Here is a 26,001-nt window from a genome sequence, read left to right as displayed (position 1 = left end):
CTTGAGCTGGTGTTTTCTTCTTGTATTTGGGACAGGTTAGAGATTATCTGTGCAACAGTGCGGACTCTTCTTAGTGCTGCTGCTTTCTCGTCCCCACCAGGTGAATACACTAGAGAGCCAGCTGAGGTGGCACCACAGGAACACCAGCGCGCACGGGCAGGGGAAGAAGACTGGAGACAAATGGAGAAAAAGATGACCGTGTTGCCTGTTCATATAAGGTCAGTGTGCTTGTTCTGGGCTGGGGTCCAAGAGGTGGATCAGCGTCGTGCTGCCGAGCCTGCGGTGGGACACCTGAGCAGAGAGACTGTTGCAGGAAGGAATGGAGCAATCCGGTGATGAATGGGACAAGAGGTAATAGGCTTAAATGCAGCAGGTTAGACACTCATTCCTACCAGTAATGATTAGTGACTCACTGGAATGGGTTGTCTGGGGACGTTGTGGCGTATCCATTCCTGGAGGTCTTTCAAGAACAGGTTCGGCAAAGATGGGGAAAGACATAAGTATAGGATGGACTAGGTGGACTGGGCGAGGTCTCTCAGGCCTGTTCTCCTGGGACTCTGGGTAGGTTTCTTCTAGCAACACTTAATGTCCCAAGCCCAAATCCAACAGCCTGCAAAGGACCTTTGTGGGGAGAGATATCACAGAGCGCAGTGATGGAGTAGATGGACTGGTTCCTCCTCAGGGTAACAAGGGCATCTGGGCAGATGGAGCAATCCGTCATTTGCCTACATATTGACAGAGATTTCCCCCTCAATAACTGAGTCACCGTGCACCTCTCTGAAAGCACCGGTCCTCTGTTTGCTCGGCTCCAGACGAGGCAGTTGAGGATGTTCAAGAGCACATTTAAAGTCACTGTCAGCACCTGGGGACTGCCGCTGCTGCTCGGCGGTGGCAGGAGCTGTGGCAGAAAGCTGCCAGACCTGCAGTGCCCTGTGTTTAGGGGCACGGAGAGCACGGGCTGAGCTTCCTTAGCCCGCTTTCCGTGGAGATCCCTGCAGCCTTGAAAGAGAGGATGAACAACGCGCTGGCACCTGCCAGTCTGGAGGAGGTGTTTGATGGGTTTTACGTGTTGCAGATGATTACTGCAGGGACCGGAGCAGAAGAGTTATGCAGAAGCGTTGCTCTGCCAGGCAGTCTGTACTAGAAGGAGCATCCTCTGGCAGTTAGATTACAGGAGAGGGCAAGCAAAGGCTGGTCTGTGCTGATAATCTCAGCAGAAAGCAGAAGGGGAAGCCTGTAGGCTGGCCACGCTGTTTTCCTCTGATCTGGTGTGTTGGTCCGTATAGATTTTCCAGTTGAACAGTGATTCCCCTTTAGAAATTTGACGTAAATCGCAGTGTGACGCACGAGTTGGCTTTTCCTCGTCGTCATTTGCAGATCCCTGCAGAGCGCTGCGGGCTTTACAGGGTGCCTGAAAAGTATTTCTGTGTTTTTAAAGGGCTGTTGCTGTTTTGGTGCTGGAGTCCTGCATGCCCCAGACCTGCCAGGCACTGTTCAAACAGCTCGTTCTGCCGCCGGCTCCCTCCCGTAGAGATTTTCCGCTTTCCTGTGCCGTTTCAGGTGCCCTGTGACCTGCGCTCCCGCTCTCCACCAGCCAGTCCCAACCCACTCCCACGGAAACAGCGGCCACCAGACCCCACGATGCTCTGCCTCCTCTCACACCTCCTGTACCGCTGCCTGTCCCAGGACGACCCTACTTCTGCCTGTATTGAACCCTCTGCACTGACGGTCCATGAGCCCCTCAGCCCCTGGACCATTCACCTCTAGGGATGGGGAGAGACCCAGCACTCTGCCGAGATGCCGCTTTCTTCCTTGGTCCCCAGGAAATGGAGAACAACTGAAGCTGCTTTAGTGCCACTGTTCTGCTCTGCTCCTCTTCCCACACAGTGCTGTCACCGTCCACCACCCCTTGTCCGAAATGTCCCACGGGCACCCAACTGAAACAACGCGTTCAGAGGCAAAGCCTTTCTCAAATGCCCTGTGGTACCAGGAAGCATCTGGAGAAATCTGAAAAAAAAAAAAAAATATAATAAATAAATATGAAACCCAAAACAACCTCCCAGCCATCTTCTCAGGCCAACAGGAAGAGGAAGAGGACCCTCAGGGCCCCGGCAAGCAGCGTTTGGGCTGGGCTGGCCCTCCCTGGCAGCAGCGCCGAGGTGAACCCACGGCTCGGGGGAGTCTCCCGGCTGTTTGGGCGCTTGGGGACGGGATGCCAGACACGGCCGTGCCCAGATCGGCCGCTGTGCTTTGCCGGGCGTTGGGTGACCGGTGGCGCATCCTCGGTTACGTGACCCTGCGAGTGACCTGCCGTTACGTGCCCAGTGCTCAAAAAAACATTTTCCTCGACATTCTCCAACTTTCTACCCCTTTGGGGGATTAATTTGATTTATGTTTCTCTTCCTTTTTTTTTTCCCCCCCGCCCCAAAAGTCTCTTTGCCGTAAGATGTCTTTTGACTGTAAACGTAACAGGACCTGGAACAGAACCTCAAATCATTAGCCGTAATGGGCGCTCTCGTTAGTGGAGGGGAGCTGCTGGTTTCTGTCAATTAGTCCGGGAGAACACGATGTGCAGTATTAGACACAGGGGTGAATGCAAAGTGCTGTTTGTGTTTATTGCTCCCAGGTGCTCTGCAACCAAACCAGGACTATGTAACCGGCTCTACCCAACACCTCTCCTGGTTTTGGTGCTCGTTGAAGGTGCTTTTTAGTGGTGCTAGAACTAAAGTCCCTGTGCATCCACCACAGCCCCAAATCTGTGGACGGATTGGTTTTTAACACATCCTTGTTAAGCTGGTGACAGGGACTAATGAGAAAATACTTGATCCACCAGATATCTGTGCCTTCCTTCTCTTTCTCACTTTTCCTGCGTCCTCCCACCTTCCTTCCCACGCTGCAAGGACCAGAAACTTTTATAAATGTGCTTTTTCTCTTCTTCTTTTTTTTTTTTTTTTTTTTTAAATTTTTAGGTGTTTTATAGTACCAAAGGGATTCAAAGCAGCAGGGATGCTCCTGGAACTTAATAGGAAAATAAAATAAAATAAAATAAAAAAAAAGATACTAGAAAAAGGTTGTGATTTATCAGCTGTTTCCTGGCGTGGGACCCGGAGCTGTGTGTGCGTGTCCTGTGCAGACACGGGTTTGCAGGGATGAGTGTGTGTTATGCATGTCTGGGAAGTTCAGCTCAGAGGCAGTATTTAGTCCTCAGGGGTGTTTGTCATTTTGAAGTACTCTTTCATTTAGGTGCAAATCAAGATCCCAAGCCTTGCGTGTTACAAATCAGCTGCACTTGTCTATCGCTTGTACCACTAGAGAATCTAATCTGGCGAAGGTCAATAAAGGTAAATCCCTCTCCAGTCTCCTTCTGCAAACCACAAGTTTACCAAGGCCCCATTCAAAACAGTAAGGCATAAACGTTGGGTGCTCGATCTAATCAGATAATCTCCAAATGCATAACCGAGCAGCCCATTTTCCTCCTGATGGAGCGTGACGGGAGGTGCAGACGTGCCAGAAGCACGGCAGAAGGACAGCAGAGGGGGATGTCCCTTCCCCACGGGTTGCAGACCCTTCTGCGTTCCGTCCTCTCCTCCCCTCCCTGTGTGGAATTCGGAAAAACATCCAGAGAAATTACACATCCCCGCGTGCCAGGCAGAGCAAGAGCAAGGCAGCGCGCTGGGCTGGTGGGGCGAGATGTTGGGAGGATTACCGATGTATTCGGGTGTTACTTTGGTAAGTAGGGAGCAAATTATTTGATTAAAGACTCCCTTTTTTCCTAGTTCCCACCTGCAGCAGTGCACAGGGCACGTTCACGGAGCGCTGCGTGCTCCTGCCCTCTGCCCTGGGTGAGGAAAGACCCTCAAACACAAATATTGAAATCCAGCTTTTTTGGGCGTCATGGGACATCCAGGACACGGCAAGCCCAGAGCCGTTGACCCAGGGACGGCTCCAGTCTGTTCTTCACACGCCATACCATCGCAGCCTGCAGCCTAGACCCCTACCATTAATTTTCTATAATTTATTTTTTTAAGCCGCCTCTTTCAAAACCCCGCTGCCCACCCAAAATGAGCTACCCGGACCAATTGCAAGCAGAGGAGGATCGAAATAATGGGCCCAAGGCCAGGAGCAGAGCTGCCAGGCGCAAAACTCCCACTAATTAAATGGAACAGTTAAATGACAAAACCCAGGCGGGGGCTGGCGTTGGGGTTTCTCCGTTGGGAGCCGCGATCTTCAGGCGGCTTAAAGTGCCCATGCAAGATGCAAAGTGGAAATCTCCCTCCTTTGGCTGATCCCTGTGGACGCTGGGGTTTGGTGGGGGGGGGTTGTAGCGTGTCTGCGTCCGAGTGTGACCACGCTGGGAGGAGCGTGGGGTGCTGACGGCAGCAGGAGCCGGGGGTTTGTGCCGGGGCTCGGCTCCGGGGGCCACGCAGGCACCCGGGGCTGGTCCAGACCCTGCCCCAGACGAGGACCTCCCGATGCTGAGGGGGATCCGTCTGTGCTGGAGGCTGAGCCAGCGCCAGGTCCTGGTGGATCTGGGAAGTGGATTCCCTAGAGATCCTCTGCAATGGGGAACTTGTGGGAGGAGGCAAATGCTGTAGTGGGGTGACCCTGGGAGGTCACTGCAGACCGAAAGGAAAAAGGATCTTGTGTTTATAAACCCCGCAATATCCACCCAGCAAATATACAAACCGCTTCAGATCTCTTCTAAGGTCGTTTCCTTAACTCTGTTTTAACTCTCACACATGTGTGGATGCAATTATTTTCCTATGGAAAAAAAAAAGAAAATACCCTCCCACACAAGTGAGATCAAGACTATTAACTGGAGTCAGCCACTTGTCACAAGAGCTGCTTGAAGAACAGAGAGCTGTGTTTACCGGTGCTCCTGTAAGAAGCAGGAGAGCGCGCTTTAAAATAATAATTAAAAAAAAAAAGGGAAGCGCCGTTCTCCTTCTTCGAGAGCAGCGAGCCTGGCTCCAGCTGTGCCCGTCTCCCAGATGTGCCCGCGGGTCTGAGCGTGGGACTCCCGCCTGCAGACTCATCCCACCTGCAGACAGACTGGTCCCACCAGACCAACCAGTTTCACTTTCAGAAATAGGAAGTTCGCCGGGAAGGGCCGGCGAGCGCCCAGACGCTCGCGAGGGACGCGGGACGGCGGCATGAGCCGCCCGGCCGGCGGCATGAGCCCGGGATTGCCCCTTCCTCCGGCCTCGAGGAGCGTGGTGGCATAGACCACCGCATCCACCGCATCCACCGGGGATGGAGCAGTTTGTCCGGAAGCGTTTGACCTTCCTGACGTCCTTCTGGAACAAACTCCGTCCCCGCTCCGTGCCGGAGAGCTGCTCGCTGGGGTATCTTGGTTCCGATTCTGTTTCGCTGCACTCAGAGCCGAACTCCATTTCCTTCATCCCCAAGTCCTCTCTTTTTATCGCTTTATACGCTTTCACAGCCCGGAGCGAGGAGGAACTGAGCGTAAGCGCAGGGGACAAACTGCGTGTCCTCAGAGAAGAAGGAGAGTATGTCTTAGCCCGGCGGCTGCTGGGGGAGCCGGCCATGGGCTACGTTCCTGCTGCCTACGTGGCCAACCTCAGCCAGGGCACCTCCACTCACCGGCCGTAAGTATCCCGTGCTCTGGACCCGTAGAGGGATGGAGGCTGGGCCAGGCTGGACCACGTCCTTGCCCAGGGAAAGGGAGCTCTGTGTCCCCTGCTTTTGCCACCAGCGGTGATGGGTCTGAGAGGGGACCTTCCCTCACCGGAGCATCCCCACGGTGAAGCTCCTGCAGCTGTCAGTGGTGGGGTGGGGCCGTTTCAGCACACCCCGTCTGGGGGATGTGCCGGGGACAGAGATGCTGGTCCCCCTTCCCGGGTGCATCATCCTCGCATGGGATGAGGTGGCTCCGGGCTGCGATGCGGTGCCATGGTGTGCATGGGTGCAGCTTGGGTGCCAAATAAACGGGCTCCTGCTTGTTGTGGCTCCTCTCCCTCTTGCCCTGCATTAAAGGGGAGACAGGAGGGAGCTGGGGAAGCTTCTGCCTGAGCCCTGCCAGCTCCAAAGAGCCCGGGAGTGTGGGGAGAAGCAGTTTGGATGGGACCTGTTGGGAAGCCTGGAGCTCTGTAGGGCCAAGCCGTACCGCTGCTGCTGCCGCCGGCCGGCTCCTGCTCATCTGGGGCTGGGGGTTCCCTCCCTGACGGTGCCTCTTCCGCCCGACGTGGAGCTGGGGTTGATGTCTCAGCCCTTGCTCAGCTGGGGAAAGCCCAGGCTCATCGTTGCATAAGGCAGCCTGGTCCTGACACGCCGGGCAAAGCGCCCCGAGACACCGCTGTTCCCTGTGTGCCAGGCCCTGAGTCACGGCCAGCGATGGGGAACGCGCGGATGGGATGGGTGTGAGCGCCTGCGGCCTCCCCCAGCGCTCGCCCTGCGCTGCAGGGAAAGGAAAGGAGGAGGGGGAGCCTGGGAAGGGGTCCTGGAATGCAGGGGCAGTGATTGCAGCCAGTGGGATGGGAGAAACCCTCCCTGTGCGTGCTTTGGAGAAGGGCAGATCCAGTCTGCTTTGGAGAAAGGCAGATCCAGTCTGATTTGGACAGTGGTGGGACCACACCGGTGAGGACCCCGGGTCGGCTCACTGCTTTGGTCCCATGGCACAGAACGCCTGGGCAGGCTGCAAGCGCGGCGTTGTAGCCGGAGCGAGCGGCGAGCACGCAGACTGTGCGGAGCCGCGGGTCGGAGCTGGGTGGTAATTTGTTCAGCTGTGTAACCCCATCACGTATAATTTCCTGCACGGCTTCTCAGACGCTGGCGATCCCAGCTAATGACGAAACCTTCGGCTTCTCACCTCCCGGCTGTGTCAGGCTGGAGGAAGCAGCCCCGCGTTCCCGTGCGTCCTGCTGGGTCGGGACCCAGCCACAAACCTGCCTTTTCTTGCCAGAGATTTGGTGATGAATCTTGGCACTGATGGGGCACGAAGAGGGGTTTGGCTGGGTCCTGCCTCCTGGCTGGGTGCTGCTGAGGTCCCCAACCAGCGCTGCCAGGTCTGGAGCAGCACAGGGCAATTCCTGGGGGTGTTTTCATTGATGAGGTTTGCTCACGGGCTCTGAGAGCTGGTTGTGTCCATGAGCCGCCGGTCAAGATGTGCAAAGCGACCCTGAGCTGTGGCTCTCGTGGCAGGACATGTGGGTGCAAACCCACCAGAGCGTCCTCTGCTCAGCACCGGGCGGTTGGTGCTTTATTCCCCGAAGGCCGTCAGCCCAGGTGCTCACCTCACTCCTGCACTGAGCCAGGGGTTGCAAACCTCCTGATTTGGGGATGGAGCTGAGACCTGGCCAGCTCGACACAGCGGTGACCAGACACTGCTGGAGGAAATGGTTTGCAGCCCGCAAAGCTGCGATGAAATGCACCATGTGCCTGCAAAACCAATGGGCTGAAGCAGCCCCGATGCAGGCTGGCAATGGCGGGGGTGTGCCGGCAGCCGCGTTGGCAGGCTCTGAGCCACGGGCTGACCACCGTGCTGCTCGCTCGGTGGCTACCAGCGATGAGCAGATGGTGGGAGGGAGCTGCTCGCAGTCAGAAGGTGCAGGAGCCCCTGGGCTGGATGCGGGACCATCCCTGCCCCATCTCTTACCCCCACCTCTTACCCCCTTCACTCTGCTCCCCCAGCTGGTACTTCAGCAAGATCAGCCGAAACGAAGCGGAGCAGCTCCTCCTCTCGCCTCCCAACCAGCACGGCTCCTTCCTCGTCCGGGACAGCGAGAGCAGCAAGGGCGAGTACTCTCTCTCAGGTAATTTTGTGGCAATTATCCCGAGAAAATGAGCAGAGGGAAAGGAACCAGGCTGTTCCTTAGGGGCAGCTCCTGGCTTGGTCAGCACGGGGTGAAAAACACGGAAATAAGTTTAAAGCGCTTTATGGCCTCAAGTGAATCGGCCGCTTTCTAAAAGCGTGGGGAAAGCTAATAGATGCAGGTATGGATTGCCAAATTACCATGGCAGAGGAAAGTACGTTGCTCCCGCCCAGGATATGAAAGCCATAAGCAATTGACAGCGGCTTAATGATGGTTTCGTGGCGCTAACTCCCAGGATTTAATTCCAGCGGCTTTTGTCATCTGAGGCTTGTCTAAAACCACGCCGTCACTCCAGGTGGCCAAGGCCTGGGCTGCTCCCGCCTACAGAAATCTGAATTCAGGGAGTTTCGGACCAGGCAGCGTCGTTATGATCTGGTCTGATGCGTGTAAAATCAATCCTGAGAAATTCCCAGCGAATGCTGCATCCCACCCATCACCCCCGGGCTGCAGCCTGTGGGAGCTCCGGCTGCCCTGGCTTCATCCAGCAGCCCCGAACTCTGCCGCTCTCCAAGCGGTTCGTTTGCATGGGGGATTATCCCCGCTAATAAAGCATCACCTCCCTGGTCCAAACGAGCCCCACACGGCCAGGAGTCTTCTGAGCCCGGAGGCGGGAGCAAAGGGGGTGATGGGGAGGGGGATGTAATACCCCAAGGGCGAATTGGGTTGCTTTAGGGTGAATTAATCATAGAATTGCCCAGGTTGGAAGGGACCTTTCAGATCATCGAGTCCAACCATCAACCTAACGCTGACAAAAGCCATCACTAAACCGCATCTCTAAGCACCACGTCTACCCGTCTTTTAAATCCCTCCAGGGATGGTGCCTCAACCACTTCCCTGGGCAGCCTGTTCCAACGCTTAGTACCACTTTCAGTGTAAAAATTTTTCCTACTATCCAATCTAAACCTCCCCTGGTGCAGCTTGAGGCTGTTTCCTCTTGTCCCATCGCCTGTTCCTTGGGAGAAGAGACCGACCCCCCCGGCTACCCCCTCCTTTCAGGGAGCTGCAGAGAGCGAGAAGGTCTCCCCTCAGCCCCCTTTTCTCCAGGCTGGACACCCCCAGCTCCCTCAGCCGCTCCTCACCAGACTCGTGCTCCAGACCCCTCACCAGCTCCGTCGCCCTTCTCTGGACACGCTCCAATGTCTTTTCTGTGGTGAGGGGCCCAAAACTGGACACGGCACTCGAGGTGGGGCCTCACCAGTGCCCAGTACAGGGGGAAAATTAATAGAGCAGGTGCCTGGAAAGGAGAGAGGGTGAGAGTCAGCAGGGAAGCGGGAAGGAGCTGGCGATGGCACGAGCTGAGTTTTTCCCCCTCCTGGGCTTCCCCGCAGTGCGCAACCACGCCAAGGTCAGCCACTTCCGAATCTGCAAGAGCCCCGGGGGCAGCCTCTACATCCAGAAGGGACATCCCTTCCCCGACATGGAGGAGCTCCTCGCCTTCTACACCAAGCACTGGAAGGTCATCCAGAGCCCCTTGCTGCAGCCCTGCAGCCCCGCGGTGCGTAGGCCAATGGCGCGGCTCGGCCGAGCTCCCAAAGGTGGCCAGGGTGGAAAAAAGGAAAGAGAAATTAGGGAAAAATAGAAATAATTGGTCTATCCACTTGGGATTTGATCTTTATTAAACTAAATTTAAAATACACCATTAGCATAGCTGCAAGCATCACCTCTTATCATCCATGTTAAGGCCGGGCATTGCATTTATATGTATTTTTGACCAGCCAAAATGCACAGGCTTTTCTGAAATATCTTCCCTGAAATGTCTTCTCCATCTCAAAGACTAGAAACCGCGTAGTTACAAATCCCTTCAATACTGAATCTGGAAATACCGGCGCTTCCAATGTTTTTCCTAGAGTATAAGACCACATTGCTTTTATATAGTTTTCATGCCAATTAGTGTGGCACCCATAAATCCAATTAGAGTATTAATCCCAAATTGCCGACTCATTTCCTGATTAGAATTCCATTCACCAATTATGCCTTAGAAATGACAATTAAACGTGAATAATTCGAGAGTGAAATTAAAAGGTGTAAGATAAAAGAAATTCTTAATGAGCCGAAGTCTAAATCAGCCATAATATGCAATAATATTCATTTACCCATTTCTATTTATTGGCGGAAATGGAGAAAAGCCATGTTTGAGGTCTGATGAGGAGGGAATTATGACTTGAATTCCTGGTATTTCATATAGTCTCCAAAAATCTCCTCCCTTGCACACGTTGGCTCCCAGCAGAGGATGCCCCACATGCTTTGTGCCCCCAGTGAACAGAGGGGAAAGCAACGCCCGGGTTCCAGCCCCAGTGGAATGTGGGTGGTGGAGCACCATGTCCTGCTCACTCCTCCACGGCCACTGGGCCTTGGTGGGCATCAAGAGCTGGTGCAGGCTCCACCAGCAGGTCCTGCCCGGCTGGTCCAAGCCTGCAATGCCCATTTCACAGACCCCCCCCGAGAGGGACGGCTGGGAGCGCCCGCGCTGGGAGTTCACCCTGCGGAGGAAGCTGGGAGAGGGCTACTTCGGAGAGGTGTGGGAGGGACTGTGGAGGAACACGGTGCCGGTGGCCATCAAGATCATAAAAGGTAGGTGGAGGAGCAGATGGTAACAGTGGACAACTGGGTCTCTCGTCCACTGCCACATCTTTCACCCCCTTTTGTTTCCGAGTCCTCCTGGTCACTGTGTCTGTCTTATCAAGCAAACTCTGGTAGGACCTGGCAAGTAGCCACTGTACTTCTTCTGTGTACCCACCTAAGCTTGGGCTTCACCTTTATAAATCATCTCTGTCCAATGGTTTTGTGATAAGTCAAGTCCTGACGGGACTATGATTCTGAAAATGGGATCCACAGCCCTGTGGAAAACACCTCTGAGTGTCTGGATCTGAGACATAGGGTGTGCAGACGTGAACTTCGAGAGCAGGGGTGGGCTGTGAGGAGGAAAAAGGTCCTCGTCCCAGTTGGAGGTGCTGAGGTCCCAACATCCATGTGAGAAAGTAGCTCACAACAGTCTTGTTGGCTTTCTCCCCCAGCTGACATGAAGGCAGAAGACTTCACCAAGGAGATTCAGAACCTGAAGCGCCTGAGGCATGAGAAGCTGATCCAGCTGCATGCTGTCTGCTCGCTAGATGAGCCTGTGTATATCATCACTGAGCTCATGCGGAAAGGCAACCTCCACAGCTACCTCAACAGTGAGTACTGGCAACGGCACTGTGGGGAATGGGCTCCTGGGGCAGCACTTCCCTGCAAATGCTTTCCATGCCCTGGAATGGCCTTACGAACCCAAGTGAGGACCCTAAGAGAGAGAAAGCCTTGTTTCCACCCAGCTTAGATCAGTGGTAATGCAGAGAAATCCATGGGAGCTTGGCAGAGATGGTCTTGGGTGAACCCAGGATCCATAGATGCAGTCTGGTGTGATCCTTTGGGTGTCCATATGGGTTGAGTCCATTTCAATCCCAGGGAGCCCAACTGCGCTGGTAGGGACCTTCCTCCCTCCTTGTTCACCCACCTGTGGGCTGCCAGCTCCCATCAGTGGAAAGGAACCTCTCTCCTGTGTTTGGGCAACTCTGCCTTCATTAGGAATGAAACGCCTGAACCTCCTCCTGGGTCCAGCAGCATAGTTTTGTTCACCCGCAGAGCTGGTAACAGGCCACGGTCCATTCATCACCTGGCCATCAGTTTATTTTCCTTGGCTTTCTTTTCCTGACTCAGTAATTAGTCCTGAAGGGAAACAAGACAAACAGCTCTCACCAAGACCTGTTTTTCTACTGGGTACACCCCCCTCCTCCCCTACACTGACCTCGTTTTTAGCTGGGCCTCCAGCAGCATTTGGTGCCGGAGGAGCTGGAGCTTGCAGGTAGGACGGGTTGAGAGGCCTGGCTGGAGATTTGCATGGCAGAAGGTCACCTTTAGCTTCGAATGAGCCGTGGACGTCTGTGTCCTCATTGCAGCACAGGGCGCCCTTCAGAGCTCACCCCAGTCCCATTCCCGAGGAGCACATGGCCATGCTGAACTTCCCATGTGGCACAACCAGGACGGTCAGGCAGGACCTAAGGTTTTACACGTTCCCTGGGTCCCATGTTGTCAGCACAAGGTCTCCTTCCAAACCACAACACCCAAAATAGATGTTGCTAGACTGCAATCAACGCTCGGATTGTCTGGGTTAACAGGTCCTGAAGGGAAGTCCCTGGGCACCTCCCACCTGCTCAACATCGCCTGCCAAGTGGCAGATGGGATGAGGTACCTGGAGGAGAAGCACATTGTCCACCGGGATCTGGCGGCCAGAAACATCCTGGTGGGAGAGGAACTCACCTGCAAAATCGCCGATTTTGGACTTGCCCGGCTCCTCAAGGTTGGTCAGTGGGATGCTGTGGTCCCTCCTATCACCCCAGGCCGCCAAGCTGCTCCATGCTTCAGCTGTTCCCTTGCTGTCCCCTTTCCCAGCCCACAACCCCAGCAAACACTCAAAAGCAGTGGCTGCGTGCATCATACCATCTCTCATGACCCACCTCCCATTGCTTTTTAGGATGACATTTATTCCACCAGCAGCAGCACGAAAATCCCAGTGAAGTGGACAGCCCCGGAGGCAGCCAACTACCGCACCTACTCCCTCAAGTCCGATGTCTGGTCCTACGGGATTCTGCTCTACGAAGTCTTCACGTACGGACAGATCCCGTATGAAGGTAGGGCCGCCAGCCCCCTCCAGTGCCGCTCCGTCCACACACCAGGCAGCTTGCCCATGGTCCCCAAAAGCCAACGCGTCATGAATTGTTATATTTTCCCTTCCCCGAGGGATGTGGAAGCAGCTCGTAGAGCATGAGCAAGTTCTTGTCCACTTTGGGGATTGCTTAGAGGGATTTTCAGTGCTTGCAGAGGGGGTGCCGGAGCCGGGGACAGGAAGGTGGTATGGACAGGAGGTAGTATGGACTGGATGATCTCTCACAGCCTCTACCAACCTTGTGGCAGAGAGACACCATTTCACAGCAGCGTCAGTTGACGTCTTGGCCCGTTGTGGGTGTACCTTCAGGGCATCCTTTGGGGACATTAGATTGAGGGGCACCTTCTCCTTCCTTGCAGGAATGACAAACCAAGAAACCGTACGGCAAATCACCAGGGGCTACCGCCTTCCCCGGCCCAGCTCCTGCCCTCCCGAGATCTACAGCATCATGCTGGAGTGCTGGAACGTCAACACGGAGGAGCGTCCTACCTTCCTGGCCCTGCGGGAGAAGCTGGGCTTCATCTACAGACGGCTGCTCAGCTCCCTCTCCTGAGGGACCCCTTCCCACCATCCTTCCTGCACGAGCCTCTCCAGGCCAGCTCTTGCCAAGCGGCTCCTTCCTCCTGGTTTGGTTTGCCGTCTGGCAGGGCTCCAAGAAAAGCACAACCCACCCCAAAAAACAGCCCGTGTCCCCTCTCGCTCAGGATGCAGGGAGGTGGACAAAGGAGAAAGCAATGAGTTGGGGAGAACTCGGTGCCAGCGCTTGGCAGTGCAGCAGTCTGGAAAAGCCCCGTGGCAGCGAAGGCATCACCCAGAGTTTACATCTTCATTCAGCCAGTAGGGTGGGAGGTCCCTGCCGCTCCCCACGCCGACGTGAAGGTTTGTAGTTTGTGTTGAGTTGTGGCTCCACTTGATTTTTCTTGTAGCGTGTGTCCGGTGTATTTATCAATAAATGTGTGTGCATCCAGCCACGTGAGTCCTTGCGGGGCATCGCTGGACCCTCGGCCCTCGCCACGCTGCTCCCCTCCCTGCCCAGGAAGCAATGGTTTGCGACCAGTCCCGCTCTTGCAACCGCAGATATAACCTTTTTTGTGTCTATTTGGTCTCTGTTCATGCAGGTGTGCATTAAACTGTGTGCCTCTGCCACCCCTTTCCCAGGCAGCAGCCCTGCTTGCCCCGAGGACCCTGCACAGGCATCTCCTGCCGGGGCTGCTCCGCTCTGGCTCGTTGCCTTCCTCACCATCGTGTGGTTATTCCAAGAAAAATGGATGTCTGGCTTCAAATATTTAACACCTGCTTAGCCCAGGTGCAGGCAGCACTTGGTAAAAAGCTGCTTTGCTCTTCATCGCACCCATGGTGCAAAGCCAGGAGATGCTGCCACCGCTCCCCAGCTCCTTGCCCTACACCGGGGTACGGCATCGCAGAGGGACCTTGGGGGACCTTTTGTCCCCCCATGCACGCTCTGGGAGGCCGGGCTGTCCTTGGCGGCAGTGGAAGGACTCGGTGAAAAGCGTCCCCGGGAGCAGTGCCAGAGCGGGAGGCCGGGGCGGGCAGCCTGCCTGGGGCTGCTTGAGCACCGATGCGCTCGGCGCACTGGTGGTGGGGAGAACGCCCTGCGGGGGGGGGGTGACAGCCCACCTCCCGCAGCCGGGACTGCTGGGGTTTAGGCTTCCTCCCGACAAGCCCACGGGGCCTGTTTGCAGGAGATGGGGGGGAGCGGTAGGACTGGAGCAACGGCAGAGCTGGAATGTATCACGTTAATAAAGTTTATGCAACACGCTCCACGCCTGAGCCGCCCCCGCGCTGGGCGGAACGGCAGAAACGAGTCGGGCTGTTAATTGGGCAAGTCTCCGTGCGCGAGGGGCCTGCAAAGGGGATGCGGGAATGCGGTTTAGGTGCGTGATAAATTCGGATCCGGCCACGCTTCCTCTGACGCCGGAGCAAGGGTGAGGGGCTGCCGAGCCCTCGGGAGCTGCGGCCGAGCCCTCGGGAGCTGCGGCCGTGCCCCGGGAAAGGCGGCAGCTCCGCATTAGACCGTTCGCAGCTGGAAAAAGCTAAAAAAAGGTTGGGTTTGCTGCGGCGTTTGGACGCGGTTGCAAGAGGAAACCCTCACCTTGCAAAGCATTTTGCAGCCTGATCAAACACCTGCGCGCTGAGCACACGTGCGCACAGCCCAGGTCCCCTCCCATGAGAAACTGAAGCCCGAAGCCGCGGCCGGCGGGCGATGGGTTTATTGACCGTCACCGAAGCGCTGGGACACACGTGGTGCAGCGAGATATTAAATTTGCAGGTCTGGCTGCCACCAGATGGAGCTGAAAACGAAGCAGGAGGAGCGGGGTGTGCGTGGGGTGGCCGGGGCTGGCGTGGGGAGCCGCGGGGTCCCTGCGGAAGCCAGTGGGGCTGGCAGGGCCGCGGGCGTCACGTGCGTGGCCACGAACCACGGGTTTATGATGGGTGGTGTGGAGCGGGGGGGGACATGGGGACAGGGGCCAAGCCGGCGCTGCCCACGGCAGCTTTTCCTTCCTCCTCCACAACTCCATTAAAAGCCGATCCGCTGCTTGGGTTTGCCCTCCCGCACGGTCTGCTGGGGTTTGGCATTTCTCTGAGTCATTACTCACCGTCTAAAAGTAGACAGAGTTGGTGGGGGGAGTCCAGATTTTCTCATCGTCTTCCAGAATCTCAGCCTGGGCAGGGCACCCAGCTCCCCCCCCGCCCAGAATCGACCCCGCTACAGGGACCGGGCTCTTCCCAAAATCCATTCCCCAAAGGCAAAGGGTCCCCACTGCTTTCCGAACCCCTCCGAGGGGGGCATTGCAAACATGTGTTGTCGAAGGCATTCGCCTGCTCTGGTTTCAGCCTGGCACGTTCCCCATTCGTGCGTTCAATTTGACCGAGTGGCATTTGAAAACAGTGTCGGGCCAACGCGACGCATTTGAGCTTGCTGCTATTTTTAAGGTCCCACCCTGGCTTTTGATGGGTGAGGGGGAAGCAAAGCTGCTGGAGGGAAAAAAAAACATAATAAATAAATAAATCAAAATTCCCCAAGCAGCAAGAGGCAGGCAAGGAAAAGGAAATATTTCTCACGGCGGGGCTGCTGCGAGGGCTCCTCGGAGGCGGCGGGGTGGCACGAGGGACGCTGCAAGGGACGAGGGCGAGCGGAAAGCACCGGCTGGTTTTTTTGCCCAAAGATGTGAGTTAATCAACAGTCAAACCACGGAGGCAGGAGGCAGCTGGGGAGCAGAAGGGGGGGGAATGTCTGTCCCCGGGGGGGTTTGGTGCCATGGGAGACGAGTGCTTGCCCCTCCGAGAGCAAGCCTGGCAGGGGGGGATGTTTAGGGAGGGGTATGGTATATAAAAAGCCCCTTTGTTTGTCTCGCTTCTGCTGCCCAATGAATCCCTGATATCCCACCACAGCCGGGCAGCACGATGACCCGAGACAGGGGAAATCAGCTGGAATCATAGAATCGTTCAGGCTGGAAAAGACCCGTAAGATCCTTGAGTTAACCCAACACTGCCAAGTCCACCCCTAACCCATGTCCCTCAGCGCCACATCTACGCGTCTTTTTAAATCCCTCCAGCCGCTTCCCTGGACAGCCCGTTCCAATGCGCGACAACCCTTTTGGCGGAGAAATTTTTCCTAATATCAAATCTAAACCTCCCCTGGTGCAACTTCGGGCGGTTTTCTCTCATCCTATCACTTGTTACTTGGGAAAAGAGACCGACCCCCCCCCACCTCCCCCGCACCGCAGTGGGGATGGAAACAGCACTAAAATAAACATGCTTGGCTGTCAGGTGCATTTTAACATGTCTGAGTGCTGCCAAGGGGCAAAAAGGCCCCAAAAGCACCAGGCACCCCACGCGATCAAGGCGATGCCGAGGTCTTGGCTCCCAGCAATGCCATGAAGCTGCCTGGGAACTCAGTCTGGTGGCGGGTATCAGGCTCTCCCTGGTCTTTTTCACCTCCAGCAGAGCAGGAGCCTGAGTTTGTGAAACTTTACAGACGTTCAGAAAAATCCCCTTTAATTCAGCAGGGCTTTTTCAGGCAGTTTTGCTCCGCTGGATAGGGAGCCGCTGGCATCAGGGCAGCCACTCACTGATGCTGCGGTCACGGCTGTAACTCCGACTTGCCCGGCAGCAACGTGGGAACCTTCACGTAGTGTCCGAAACAGGCATGGAGGAGCACCGAAGTGCTGGGGGCATCGCGGCAGGCGGCCAGAGCTGGGTCAGGCCAGGGAAAACACCCACCTGAAAACCAGGGACGCAGGATTGGTGCCTTTGCTGTGCCACAGCCCGCCCCCCCCCAAGGGTTCCTGGGGACAGTCGCTGGGTTTGACCCTCTGCAGTCACGAGACCAACAAGCAAACACAGCAATATTGACTTTACCTTTGTGCGTCTACACTTTAATCTGCTTGCGGGCTTGGAAAAAATATTTCTCTCTCCAAAACACGGGGCTTCGGCTGGGAACCAGCAGCTGATGAGACCCTGCTGCTCCCCCGAGGCATCCCCGGGGGCAATCAGCAGCCAAAGGGGGTTGCCGGGACATGGGAAGACCCCGGGGCAACGCTTGCTGGTACGAGCCAGTCCCGCAGCCACCCTTCCCAGCTCACCAGCCAGACAGCACGCCCCGTCTTGCCTTCCTCAGACAGGAATTTTTTTTTTTTTTTTTTTTTGCTTGATTTTTCTGTGTTTTGCAAACTTTAGAGGCTGCCACGTGCCTCCTGTGATACACAGCCATCCGCTTGTAGGCACAACGCCTCCCCCTATCCCCCAGCAGTTTGCTGCCCCGCTGGAAGTCACGTCATATCAGCCGTGGGGTGACGTGCTGACGTGGACATGGAGGTGACCCCAAGGGCGCTGGCAGCCTCCGGGGTCCAAAGTGTCCACACAAGGCTGCTGACGACCTTGGTGAACCACCCCCCCAGCCATTCCCTTTGGATGCAACGCTTCCGCAGGGGGAGTGGAGGTCCCAGTGCTGCCCCGGCCCCTCCTAGGGACAGAGGGGACACAGACCCTGAGGACAAGGAGCGCTGCCCGGAGATGCAGAGCTCAAGGAAAAGCTTACACAACACTTTCCCCTACAAGAACCAAGGAGCAGGGCTGGAAGCGACCCTGGATGCCCCTCCGGCACGGATGAAAAGCGGAGCAGCCACCTCCCCCCCGCCAGCTGCTCCCTGAACCCGGCTCTGCCCTTCGCCCCTGCCCGCACAGTACAAAGGGGGGTACAAAGTCACCGCTCAGGGGTCCCACAGCCCCCGGCTGCCATTGAACACCTGGTGCACACAGGGACTGTCCCGTACCCACTGCTGGGGCTCAGAGCAGAGCAGGAAGATTTGGCACCTTTAAATCGAGCCCTGCCAGGGTTTTGTTTGCCTCCAGCAAGAACAGGAGGAACAGGGACCTTGCCCCCTCGCACGCTGGCACCTGCAGGCTCTTGTTTTCTCGGTGCTTTAGGAAGAGCACGCCCCAGCTCTCAGGCTGATCGGAGAAGGGTCAAACAGCCAAGCTGACTAATTCAAGGCAAACATCAGCCAAAACACCGCTCAGGGCAGCACAGCACATGGGCCAGCTGGGTGCCAGGACTGCCCAGCCCATTGCACCCCCTGAGCTCCATCCTGACATCAGACCCACAAAACGCGAGCCCTGAGCAAGCCTTATTTCTCCCTTGGTTATGGAGGGCTGACTCTGCACCCAAATCCTTCCCCCAGCCCTGACCAGACCCAGGCGCTCACTCCTACCCCCGCAAGGCATGGGAGCAGGGCAGGGCTTTGTGCTTGGGGTGGAAAACGAGTTCAGCGCCAGCAGGGACAGGCTGTGCAGCCAAGGGAGGAGGAAAAGGTGGGGGGAGGCATCTGCAGCATCACGGCAGCCCGTCCGGATCTTGCTCACATGCAAAACACACACGCACCAGTGAGTCACTGGCACCACCACCACCGTGCCAGCCGGCGCTACCAGACCCTGCGGGAAATGCTGCGGTGGGACACTGTGCCGTGTCCCCATCCGTCCCCACCGACATCCGCAGCGCCGCTCCGCCTCCCTCCCCGGATGAAGAACAACCCTCAGGGTTTTAAAAGGCTGCTCGACTTTATTAGTTGCCATTGTACAAGTACAAGGTAAATAAAACGTGTTACCGAGTCTGCGCAGAAAGGGCGTAGTTGCATTAAGAAAAGAGTAAAAAGGCTGGTGTGGGAATCATCAAGGGGGTTTGCTGTGCTTTTTTTATCACCTTTTTTTTTTTTTTATCACCTTTGCCTTGGAGCAGCCTGCCTACTCTACGGGGTGAGGGGGGGGAAGGGGCTGTGCCCGCCGGTGTGGGGAGCAGCCGCCCACCCGCTCATGCTGAGGGCCCGGAGCTGGGCTCACTGGCATGGCGCCGCCGTCCCGCTCCTGGGGCCGGCACCAAGCCACACGCCATCGGTCCTGCTGTCACCCGCAGCGCTCCCAGGCTGCAAGAGAGAGCAGAGGAAGGGTCAGGCCATTGCGTTGTCGCCCTGCATTTATTTTTGAGCAAAGGAGGGGGTGCCCCTGGGCATGAAGGGACCCTTGGGTCAGGATGCACCTTGAGGGATGTCCCCCACTGTGCTGTAATGGCACTCCCCTGCATCACCTCCTCCTAGGAAAGCACTCACCTCTCCGGGGACTCCGACACGGTTGTCATGGCCGGGTGAGTCGTCTTCCCAAAGAAGAAGCTGGCCCACCAGTGGCCGGGGTCGGACTTGGGCAGACCTGGGGGGAACAGCACATGCCAAGGAAGGTCCATGTCAGCGCAACCCAGGCAGCCCTGCTGCCACCCCAGTCTCATCCCACAGGAGAGGCCGGGTCACCTCCAGTAAGACTTGCACTGGAGGGGCTGGCAGAAGAATCCCCTGAGCTGGGACAGGTCGCACTTACCCGGGGGGTGGGGGATGACCTCCCCAGAGTACTCCGAGCTGCCGCAGGAGCTGTTGCTGGATGTGGAGCTCAGGCGCCCTGTGGAGAAATCGTGGCCATCAGAGCCACCCCTGACCCTTGGTCGTGCCATGAAAAGCAGAGCACGGTCTTGATGTGGCCGTCCCTGGGGCGACACGGCTCAGTCTCGTCACTACCTCCTTCCAGTACTCGCCCAGCTTTAGTGCCAAGTCAATAAAAACCACTGGGAAGGAAATACACTGGCGAGGTTACGAGCTGGCCAAGAGCAGGCTGCAGAAAAGCACCTGAACCCCTCTGCAGGAAAAGACTTGCAATCCCAAGGACATTATTTAATGGTTTTGCATCTGTATGCAACACTTGGGACGCCTTTGCAGATGACTTGAGGCCAAGAAGATGCAGATTCCTGCATATAATCCATGCAATTTTAGTCCAGCTGCTACAAGCCTGCTCCTAGTTCCACCTCAAGGGGAATACTGTAATTCCCTCTGGTTTAGGCAATCCATTAAACCAGAAAGCCTCTCCCCTGGAGAGCTACCGGTAGCTACCATTGCCCAGACTGGCTTTGCAGCTCATTTCCACCAGCAACAGTGCAAGATGCATTCGAAGCCATCACCTCCCCTCACCTTAACAAGTGAAGGAGTCTGCAAGACCCATCTCCAACTGGTACAAACTGGGCAGGGGCTGTGGTAGTCCCCGGGAGGGTCCGAGCAGCAGGAGGGGACGGCTGCTGGCTGCCCTCCTTTCTCAGCAAGGAGCCTGCCGGCTCTCCTTGGGCTCTTAAACCTGAGTGTCACCTCTGTCGGAGCCACGTCCCCTCAAGCCTGGCAGGGCATCCTGCCCATTTCCCACCTCCCCGAGCCCCCCCCAGCCCCCGGCGCACGCCCTTACTTCTGTGGTAGTTGTGCGTCGCCATGAGCGAGCCGCTGGATGGGATGGATGCCATGGTTCTCGATCTCGGTTCTTGTGCAGATCTAAAAACCTGCAAGCAAAAAAGGGGGCAGCCGTCATTGCAGGGGGGCCTCAGCGCAGCCCCCACCCACCCAGGGCCTGACCTGTACCCACACATGAGTTTAAATGCTTTAAATGTGATTTTTCCGAGCGATTTGTGATCCCACCAGCGGCATCGCACTGGCTACAGGGGTCAGTGCTCGTGGTGCTACACATGGTTCAAACCCGCAGCTGCAGAGCTGAGCCAAAATAATTCCCTCGAAAACAACTGCTCGCAAGATCACAGGGAGCAGAGGCCTGGCAAGTCTGCACAGCGCCTTTCCCACACCGGTTTTTTTGCTTTCTTGCAGAAATGCTGTTCCCTTCGCCGTACCCACGCCGGGGAGTTACGACATCCCCAGCAGAGATTGCATAAGTAGCAAAGGAGCGTTCAGCTCGGGGCACACACCGAGGAGGGGTTTTGTGCGAGGGGTTCCAGCCCCAGCCTGTCCCCAGCATCGCCTCCACCACCCCCCAAGCTGGGGGGCAAAACTCCCAGCCCTGCACAACGCATCCCCCTCCCCTCCATCCTCTTCTCCGGGCGAGAAAATCCCTCTCCCTGGCCCCAGCATGCCCAATTCTGAACTTGAAAAGTATTTTTCTCCTCCTGGTACAAAGCACCCCCCGCCCCCTCCGGCTAAGACGCTGACTCTTCCCACACCCCACGGTCTGACCCCCCCCCTTTCTTCAAGCAAACTCCAAGAAGGCCCAGACAGCCAAAGGTGCCACTTGCCAGCACAAGCCGCTGTTCCCTGGGCCTGCAGGAGGACGCCGAGCCCTCCCCGCCATCCCGATGAACAGCAAAAGCACCGACCCGGGCTGTGAGCTGAGTGCGGGGGGAGGCACCCAGCGCCCCGGGACCCCCCCTACCACCATCCCCCGGCTGTCCAGCTCCTCCCCAGCTCCTGATGAGGCCTTCCCTGGCCTAACGATGTGCCCACTTGTTGGGTGTCCTGCTACAGAACGCCCTCCACGCGCCCACGGCCCCGTTAATACAGTAGCCCTTGGTGGGGAAACTGAGGCACGGAGCCCTCTCCCAGAAGTTTCACCCTAACTGGGTGCAGCCTTGCAGCTGACCCTTTCCAAAGCAACCCCCACACACTCCTCAAATTGATACAGGCTGCCCCGTTACACCCCCCTTCCCCGACACCCGGTCGCAGCTCACCTGGGCCTGGGCGGCGGGGTCCGGCGGGCGGGCACTAGGGCAGCGGGGCGGCGGCGGCGCCGCCCGGGGAACGCAGCGTCTGCGTCCGCTCCGCACCGCACGGCCTGAGCCGCGGTGCTGCCGGCTCCGCCCCCCGCCCCGCCGTTATATCCCCTCTGGCCACGCCCCCACGACATCTCCGCCAATTGGGATGTGGGGGCGCGGCAAGACACGCCCCTTCCCCCCGCGGGGGGCGGGGCCTCCGCGGGCAGCGGGTCCGCAGCGCCGAGCACCGGCCGGGCGGGATCAGCCGTACCCGGGGCGGGATCAGCCGTACCCGGGGCGGGGGGGGGGGGCTTCAAAATTAGAGTATAAATGAATAGATAGATAAATATGTGTTTGGAGGGATTCTGAGCTGGCTGGGCTGCATTAATTTGGGAGAAAAAAACTTTATTTTAGAGGAAAAAGCCTGCAGCAATGCCTAACTGCAACCCACACCCAAATATGACTCAGTATTTGCGTGCCGGTATAACGTACTATATGGATGGTGGTATATAAACCACTGGTATTGCAGGGTACGAGTCCTAAGAGCCAAGGCAGTGCCGAATCTACAAAACTACAGAAAATTGCTTTCTGCATGGAGTGAAAATGCGGCTGAAAACACAAAGTGAACCCGCTTTTAGGTGTCAAAACACTCAGAGCCTCGCAGTATCTCCACAAAGGCAGCCTGATATTTGCTATAGCTAAAGCTGTTTATTTATTCTCTCTCCCAAATTCAGTAATACTTCCGGGCAGAGCTGCAGGCCGGCACGCTCAGGGTTTGCAATAAAATTGTTGCAGTTTGAGTGCAGCTGCAGGAAACAACGTTTTTGGGGGGCGATGCTTTAGGCATTTTAGGCCATTTTAGGCCAAAGACAGGAGGGAGCTCGTATCCCAGCCTGGGGTGGTTCTGGCACAAGCTCTTGGTGCAATGGGGTTCATTCCTGCCCCACTCTGTGATTTTTGTTATTAAACTGGAGTCACCCCTTACGCGCCAGCTCCAGGAGAGGCAGCGCCGGGTCGTTCCAGGAGGACATTGATCTCCCCACGCAGCTCGTGAGGCTGCAAAAGGGCCGAGCTGCCCTTGAGGCTGTGTTCCTCAGCCCCCGCCCCCGCATGGGGACACCCTGGGTGACCCATGTCCCCAGTTCCCCCCACCTGTCCCATGGCACCGGGCAATACTCCAGCCATCACCACTGGGACGGGCGCCTTCCCTCATGCACAGCCCATGTGGATGCTCCCAGGAAATCGGCCGGGTCAGCTTCGGGGAAAGCCTTGGCACCACAAGGCTGTAAATAAATTGTTTATTTACCCCAGAGGTTAATAAACCTCAAATAAAAACAATTAATTGTTTTATTTACCCCAGTGGTTTAAGGACCAACACAGGAGCATGCGTGATCCAACTTGGGACCAAGTTGCCCCAGCCGTGCCTCAGTTTCCCTGTGGGTGGTGCCGACTCAGCTCTTTCCAGGGCAGGAGTTGGCTAAAGGCTGCGATGGACTTTGAATACACAAATACCGACGGGCAGTTTAAACTGCCACGCGGTTGTTTTCATGCCCAGCATCCAGCTTTGCTTTTGAGCCTCAGGATTAGGTTTGATCCGTGGTATAATTTCGGGGTCCTGGGGACCCCCAGGCCAGCCTTGCTGGCTGCAAAGCACAAAAAGCCCCAGGGAGTGAGCTCAGGAGGTTTTTCTGTCCCAGACGGGAAAGACAGAAAGGCTAAAATTTGGGTGCTTCAGATCTGAAAAGTCACTTTTATTTTAGTGAAGCTGTGTCGTTTCTCTGGTTCCTCCTCAAATCCTTCCTGAGAGATGTAACCCTGTACCCTAAATCACTCTAATAATCTCCAGAGCAACAAAAGTATATTGATAGAGAGATTATATTTTATAATGGAGTATATTCTCCCCAGCGGGTACAGGATGGCTTTGTACCCCACTGAGTCTGAGTGGGCTAATTGCTTTAATTAATGATAGAGCAGAGACGAACAAACACTTCCTAGTCCCTTTGCGCAGCGACGCCGCTTACACCCGCGCTTGGGGCTGCTCTTTAAAGGATCAGCTCACACAGCAGATAGCACCGGGGCTCACCCATGGCACCGGGGCTGCACCCATGGCAGCGGGGGATGAATCGGGGCTTCGTGGGTCCAGGGGGGATCGGTCTCCTCGGGCGGATGAATTACAGTCTCCAACAAAACCTTCCTGCTCTGCTCTTCACCCCAAAGCCAAATCCGTTTCACCTTAATGATGCAGCGGGAGCAGCAGCAGTGGGACGGAGCAGCTGGGGCGGACTGATGGAGCATCCAGCCTGGTTTCCCAGGATAAAGCCTGTCCTGGGTGTGTTGAGAAGAGGAAGATAAATTTGCTTTGTATTGATCAGGAATCAATTATTTTAAAAGGAAGCAGATGACAAGATTTGGATAGATTTTTCTCTTTGATTTTCCTCTAATTAGAGCCTCTGAGTTGAGTGCAACTCTCCTTACAGTTTGCTTTTGAGCAAAGTTTCCATGTTTTCCTTTTTTTTTTTTTTTTTTTTTTAATTAAATCTGGCTCTCCGGCCTCCATGTTACAACCAGCTTTTGTTATCTGCTGGTTGTGTGCGCCGTTGGGAAATAGCCTTTCTTGTCACATTTCATACGTGGCAGAAACATTTGGCCACCAGCAAAGGCTGCGGAACCAAAGGAGCTGCTGCCTCTGGGCTCTGCCAGCACTTGGGGGACATCGCAGCTGGGTCTCAGCTAACGCTGGGGCGCCCCAGCGCCCCACCAATGAGGCTTAATGCTGCTGCCAGATTCCCTCTGGGGATGCGACATCCCAGTGGCTTCAGGAATTCGGTGAACGGTGAGAAAGCTGCCCAGCAGCCCCTTCCCCACCACCCTGCGCCGGAGCAATTCCCACCACCGGCACGGCAGAACTGCAGATTGGAGCTCGCTATAGCGCTGCAGGGCCTGATCCTGCTCCGCTGGGGGTTTTGCTTAATTCTCCCCCTACTGAGGACCGCCTGATGGTGAGGAGGGAGCAGGTGCGACCTGTGCTCAGCCTCTGCCCTCCTCCTCCTCCTCCTCTTCCTCCTCCTGCGCTGCGTTTTCCCGGCTGCGCTGCTCCGTGCCGGGTTTGGGATCCGGGCAGCGTCCGTCCTGTGCAGGCAGCTGCTGCCACCTATGGATAAAAAATAGCCAAAATGTTCACCCCAGACGCTACACGGGGGCCACCAGCTCCTCTCTGCCCTTTGCAGCCGCACAGAGGTCAGAGGAAGAGCGTTTGCGAGCTCAAACCCATGGTCGCGCCATGGCTCGACGCAGGCAGGAGTCTGTGCCACCTTGGCAGGAGAACAAGCCAAAGTCGGATCGGGGCACACACCACTGTCCCCGCAGCGCCGGGAGCAGCGCTGCTCTCCTCACCTCCAGTTTGTGCCAAGGGGTGCGGGCATCCAAGGCTGATTTCCCAAAAGGCTCGGGGAATGGGCATCAGCGCCCCCCAGAATTTTGAGTCTGATCTGCAAATACACACATTGTGGAGAGAATGAGGCAGAAAGCCACAAACTGCCTGATTTGCCTATGCAAAAGGAACATCTCCAATCTGGAAAGAGCAGTGAAGAGAGATGACCACTGCTTGTTGTAAGCCAGAGGCTTTAGGTGAACTTGGTCCCACGAGTTCCTGACTTTTGGCCCATCTGTTCCTTTGGGAAAACCGGAAAATCACCCTGCAGAAACCAGCAGCGGCGCTGAGCAGGATCCATCTCTCTACAGAAAACTCTTAGAGCAGCATCTCCATCGTGGGAGTGAGGGAGATTTCACTGCCATCATATGCAAACAGATTCCACGCTAATATAAATCCTTGGGCTTTGATGGGGTTGGTTCAGCAATGAATTTTCTCATTAAGTTCCCCTTATTTTTCCCTCTGAATGCACCCGAAGCTTATGCTGTTAGCCAGGTATCTCCATTAGCAGCCCTTTGACTAAAGCGATCAGAAGATACAGGCAGGCAGGGCTCTTTCAGCTCAGTGGCCGTGGTTTAATAAGAAAAGCCATCCCCAGGATTAGTGCAGGCTTTTCCTAACTCGGAGATGCGCACGGCTGCCAAAACAAACACATCAAGCTCTTGTAGCTTGATACGGCACTGGTCGCCTTTGCTGTAAAACCAGTGTGGTCCAGGAGCAACCCAGCATCCTGCAAACAGCACTAAACCAGAGGGAAGAGGTGTCTTATCTCACCTGGGCTTGACCTAGATCAGGGTCTGTCCCCTCCTCGGCACACGGGGAGATTTACAGGATCAGCTTCTCGCAGCCCCCGCAGATGCTACATCCAGGTGTCGGAAATGTCAGGGTGTCCCTAATGAGATGCATTTGAGGTGGTGTTTTTCTCCTCACCTGGTGCTAAAAATGATTTCAGAGCATG

General features: G+C 56.2%; 3 protein-coding genes and 1 long non-coding RNA gene across 11 annotated transcripts in view; 2 read left to right on the top strand and 2 right to left on the bottom strand.

Annotated features, from left to right (window-relative positions):
- The window catches only part of PCMTD2 (protein-L-isoaspartate (D-aspartate) O-methyltransferase domain containing 2), a 63,187-nt gene extending 60,118 nt beyond the window's left edge, over positions 1 to 3,069 (top strand). For 3 of the 8 annotated variants that reach the window (XM_074605535.1, XM_074605533.1, XM_074605532.1), the window contains one exon: positions 101 to 3,069. In XM_074605535.1, the coding sequence (XP_074461636.1) occupies positions 101 to 196 (96 nt within the window). In that variant the 3' untranslated portion in view covers positions 197 to 3,069. Of the gene's footprint in view, positions 1 to 35 lie in introns of all 8 variants that reach the window. The other 5 variants (XR_012589674.1, XR_012589673.1, XM_074605530.1 and 2 more) reach the window with 5 other exon arrangements.
- Positions 3,070 to 4,832: 1,763 nt separating this feature from the next.
- On the top strand, positions 4,833 to 13,497 carry SRMS (src-related kinase lacking C-terminal regulatory tyrosine and N-terminal myristylation sites). Its single transcript, XM_074605527.1, has 8 exons — positions 4,833 to 5,609; positions 7,651 to 7,772; positions 9,161 to 9,327; positions 10,265 to 10,403; positions 10,847 to 11,005; positions 11,984 to 12,165; positions 12,340 to 12,496; positions 12,891 to 13,497. Exons 1-8 carry the CDS (start codon positions 5,254 to 5,256, stop codon positions 13,082 to 13,084), a joined length of 1,476 nt encoding a protein of 491 aa, XP_074461628.1. The 5' UTR covers positions 4,833 to 5,253; the 3' UTR covers positions 13,085 to 13,497.
- Positions 9,415 to 15,322, bottom strand: LOC141750463 (uncharacterized). The gene is made up of 3 exons (XR_012589672.1): positions 15,150 to 15,322; positions 11,614 to 12,057; positions 9,415 to 11,534 (listed from the first exon to the last, which is right to left on the bottom strand). It is a non-coding gene; the product is annotated as an uncharacterized LOC141750463 (long non-coding RNA).
- Positions 15,323 to 18,593: 3,271 nt separating this feature from the next.
- Positions 18,594 to 21,720, bottom strand: PPDPF (pancreatic progenitor cell differentiation and proliferation factor). Its single transcript, XM_074605528.1, has 5 exons — positions 21,590 to 21,720; positions 20,326 to 20,416; positions 19,420 to 19,497; positions 19,158 to 19,254; positions 18,594 to 18,974 (listed from the first exon to the last, which is right to left on the bottom strand). The coding sequence occupies exons 2-5, from the start codon at positions 20,378 to 20,380 to the stop codon at positions 18,863 to 18,865; spliced, it is 342 nt and encodes a 113-aa protein (XP_074461629.1). The 5' UTR covers positions 20,381 to 20,416; positions 21,590 to 21,720; the 3' UTR covers positions 18,594 to 18,862.
- Between the last annotated feature and the right edge of the window lie 4,281 nt (positions 21,721 to 26,001).

Source organism: Larus michahellis, chromosome 12, assembly GCF_964199755.1.
Source record: "Larus michahellis chromosome 12, bLarMic1.1, whole genome shotgun sequence".
NCBI lineage: Eukaryota > Metazoa > Chordata > Aves > Charadriiformes > Laridae > Larus > Larus michahellis.
This window is presented reverse-complemented; position numbering and strand designations above follow the sequence as displayed.

Bases quoted from the DNA above. Each gene is read 5' to 3' on its own strand.
- SRMS (XM_074605527.1), top strand. From the start codon at position 5,254: ATGGAGCAGTTTGTCCGGAAGCGTTTGACCTTCCTGACGTCCTTCTGG. The intron at 5,610-7,650 runs GTAAGTATCCCG...CTGCTCCCCCAG, and splicing joins GGCACCTCCACTCACCGGCC to CTGGTACTTCAGCAAGATCA. The intron at 7,773-9,160 runs GTAATTTTGTGG...GCTTCCCCGCAG, and splicing joins GGGCGAGTACTCTCTCTCAG to TGCGCAACCACGCCAAGGTC.
- PPDPF (XM_074605528.1), bottom strand. From the start codon at position 20,380: ATGGCATCCATCCCATCCAGCGGCTCGCTCATGGCGACGCACAACTAC. The intron at 19,255-19,419 runs GTAAGTGCGACC...TGTTCCCCCCAG, and splicing joins GGTCATCCCCCACCCCCCGG to GTCTGCCCAAGTCCGACCCC. The intron at 18,975-19,157 runs GTGAGTGCTTTC...TCTCTCTTGCAG, and splicing joins GTGTCGGAGTCCCCGGAGAG to CCTGGGAGCGCTGCGGGTGA.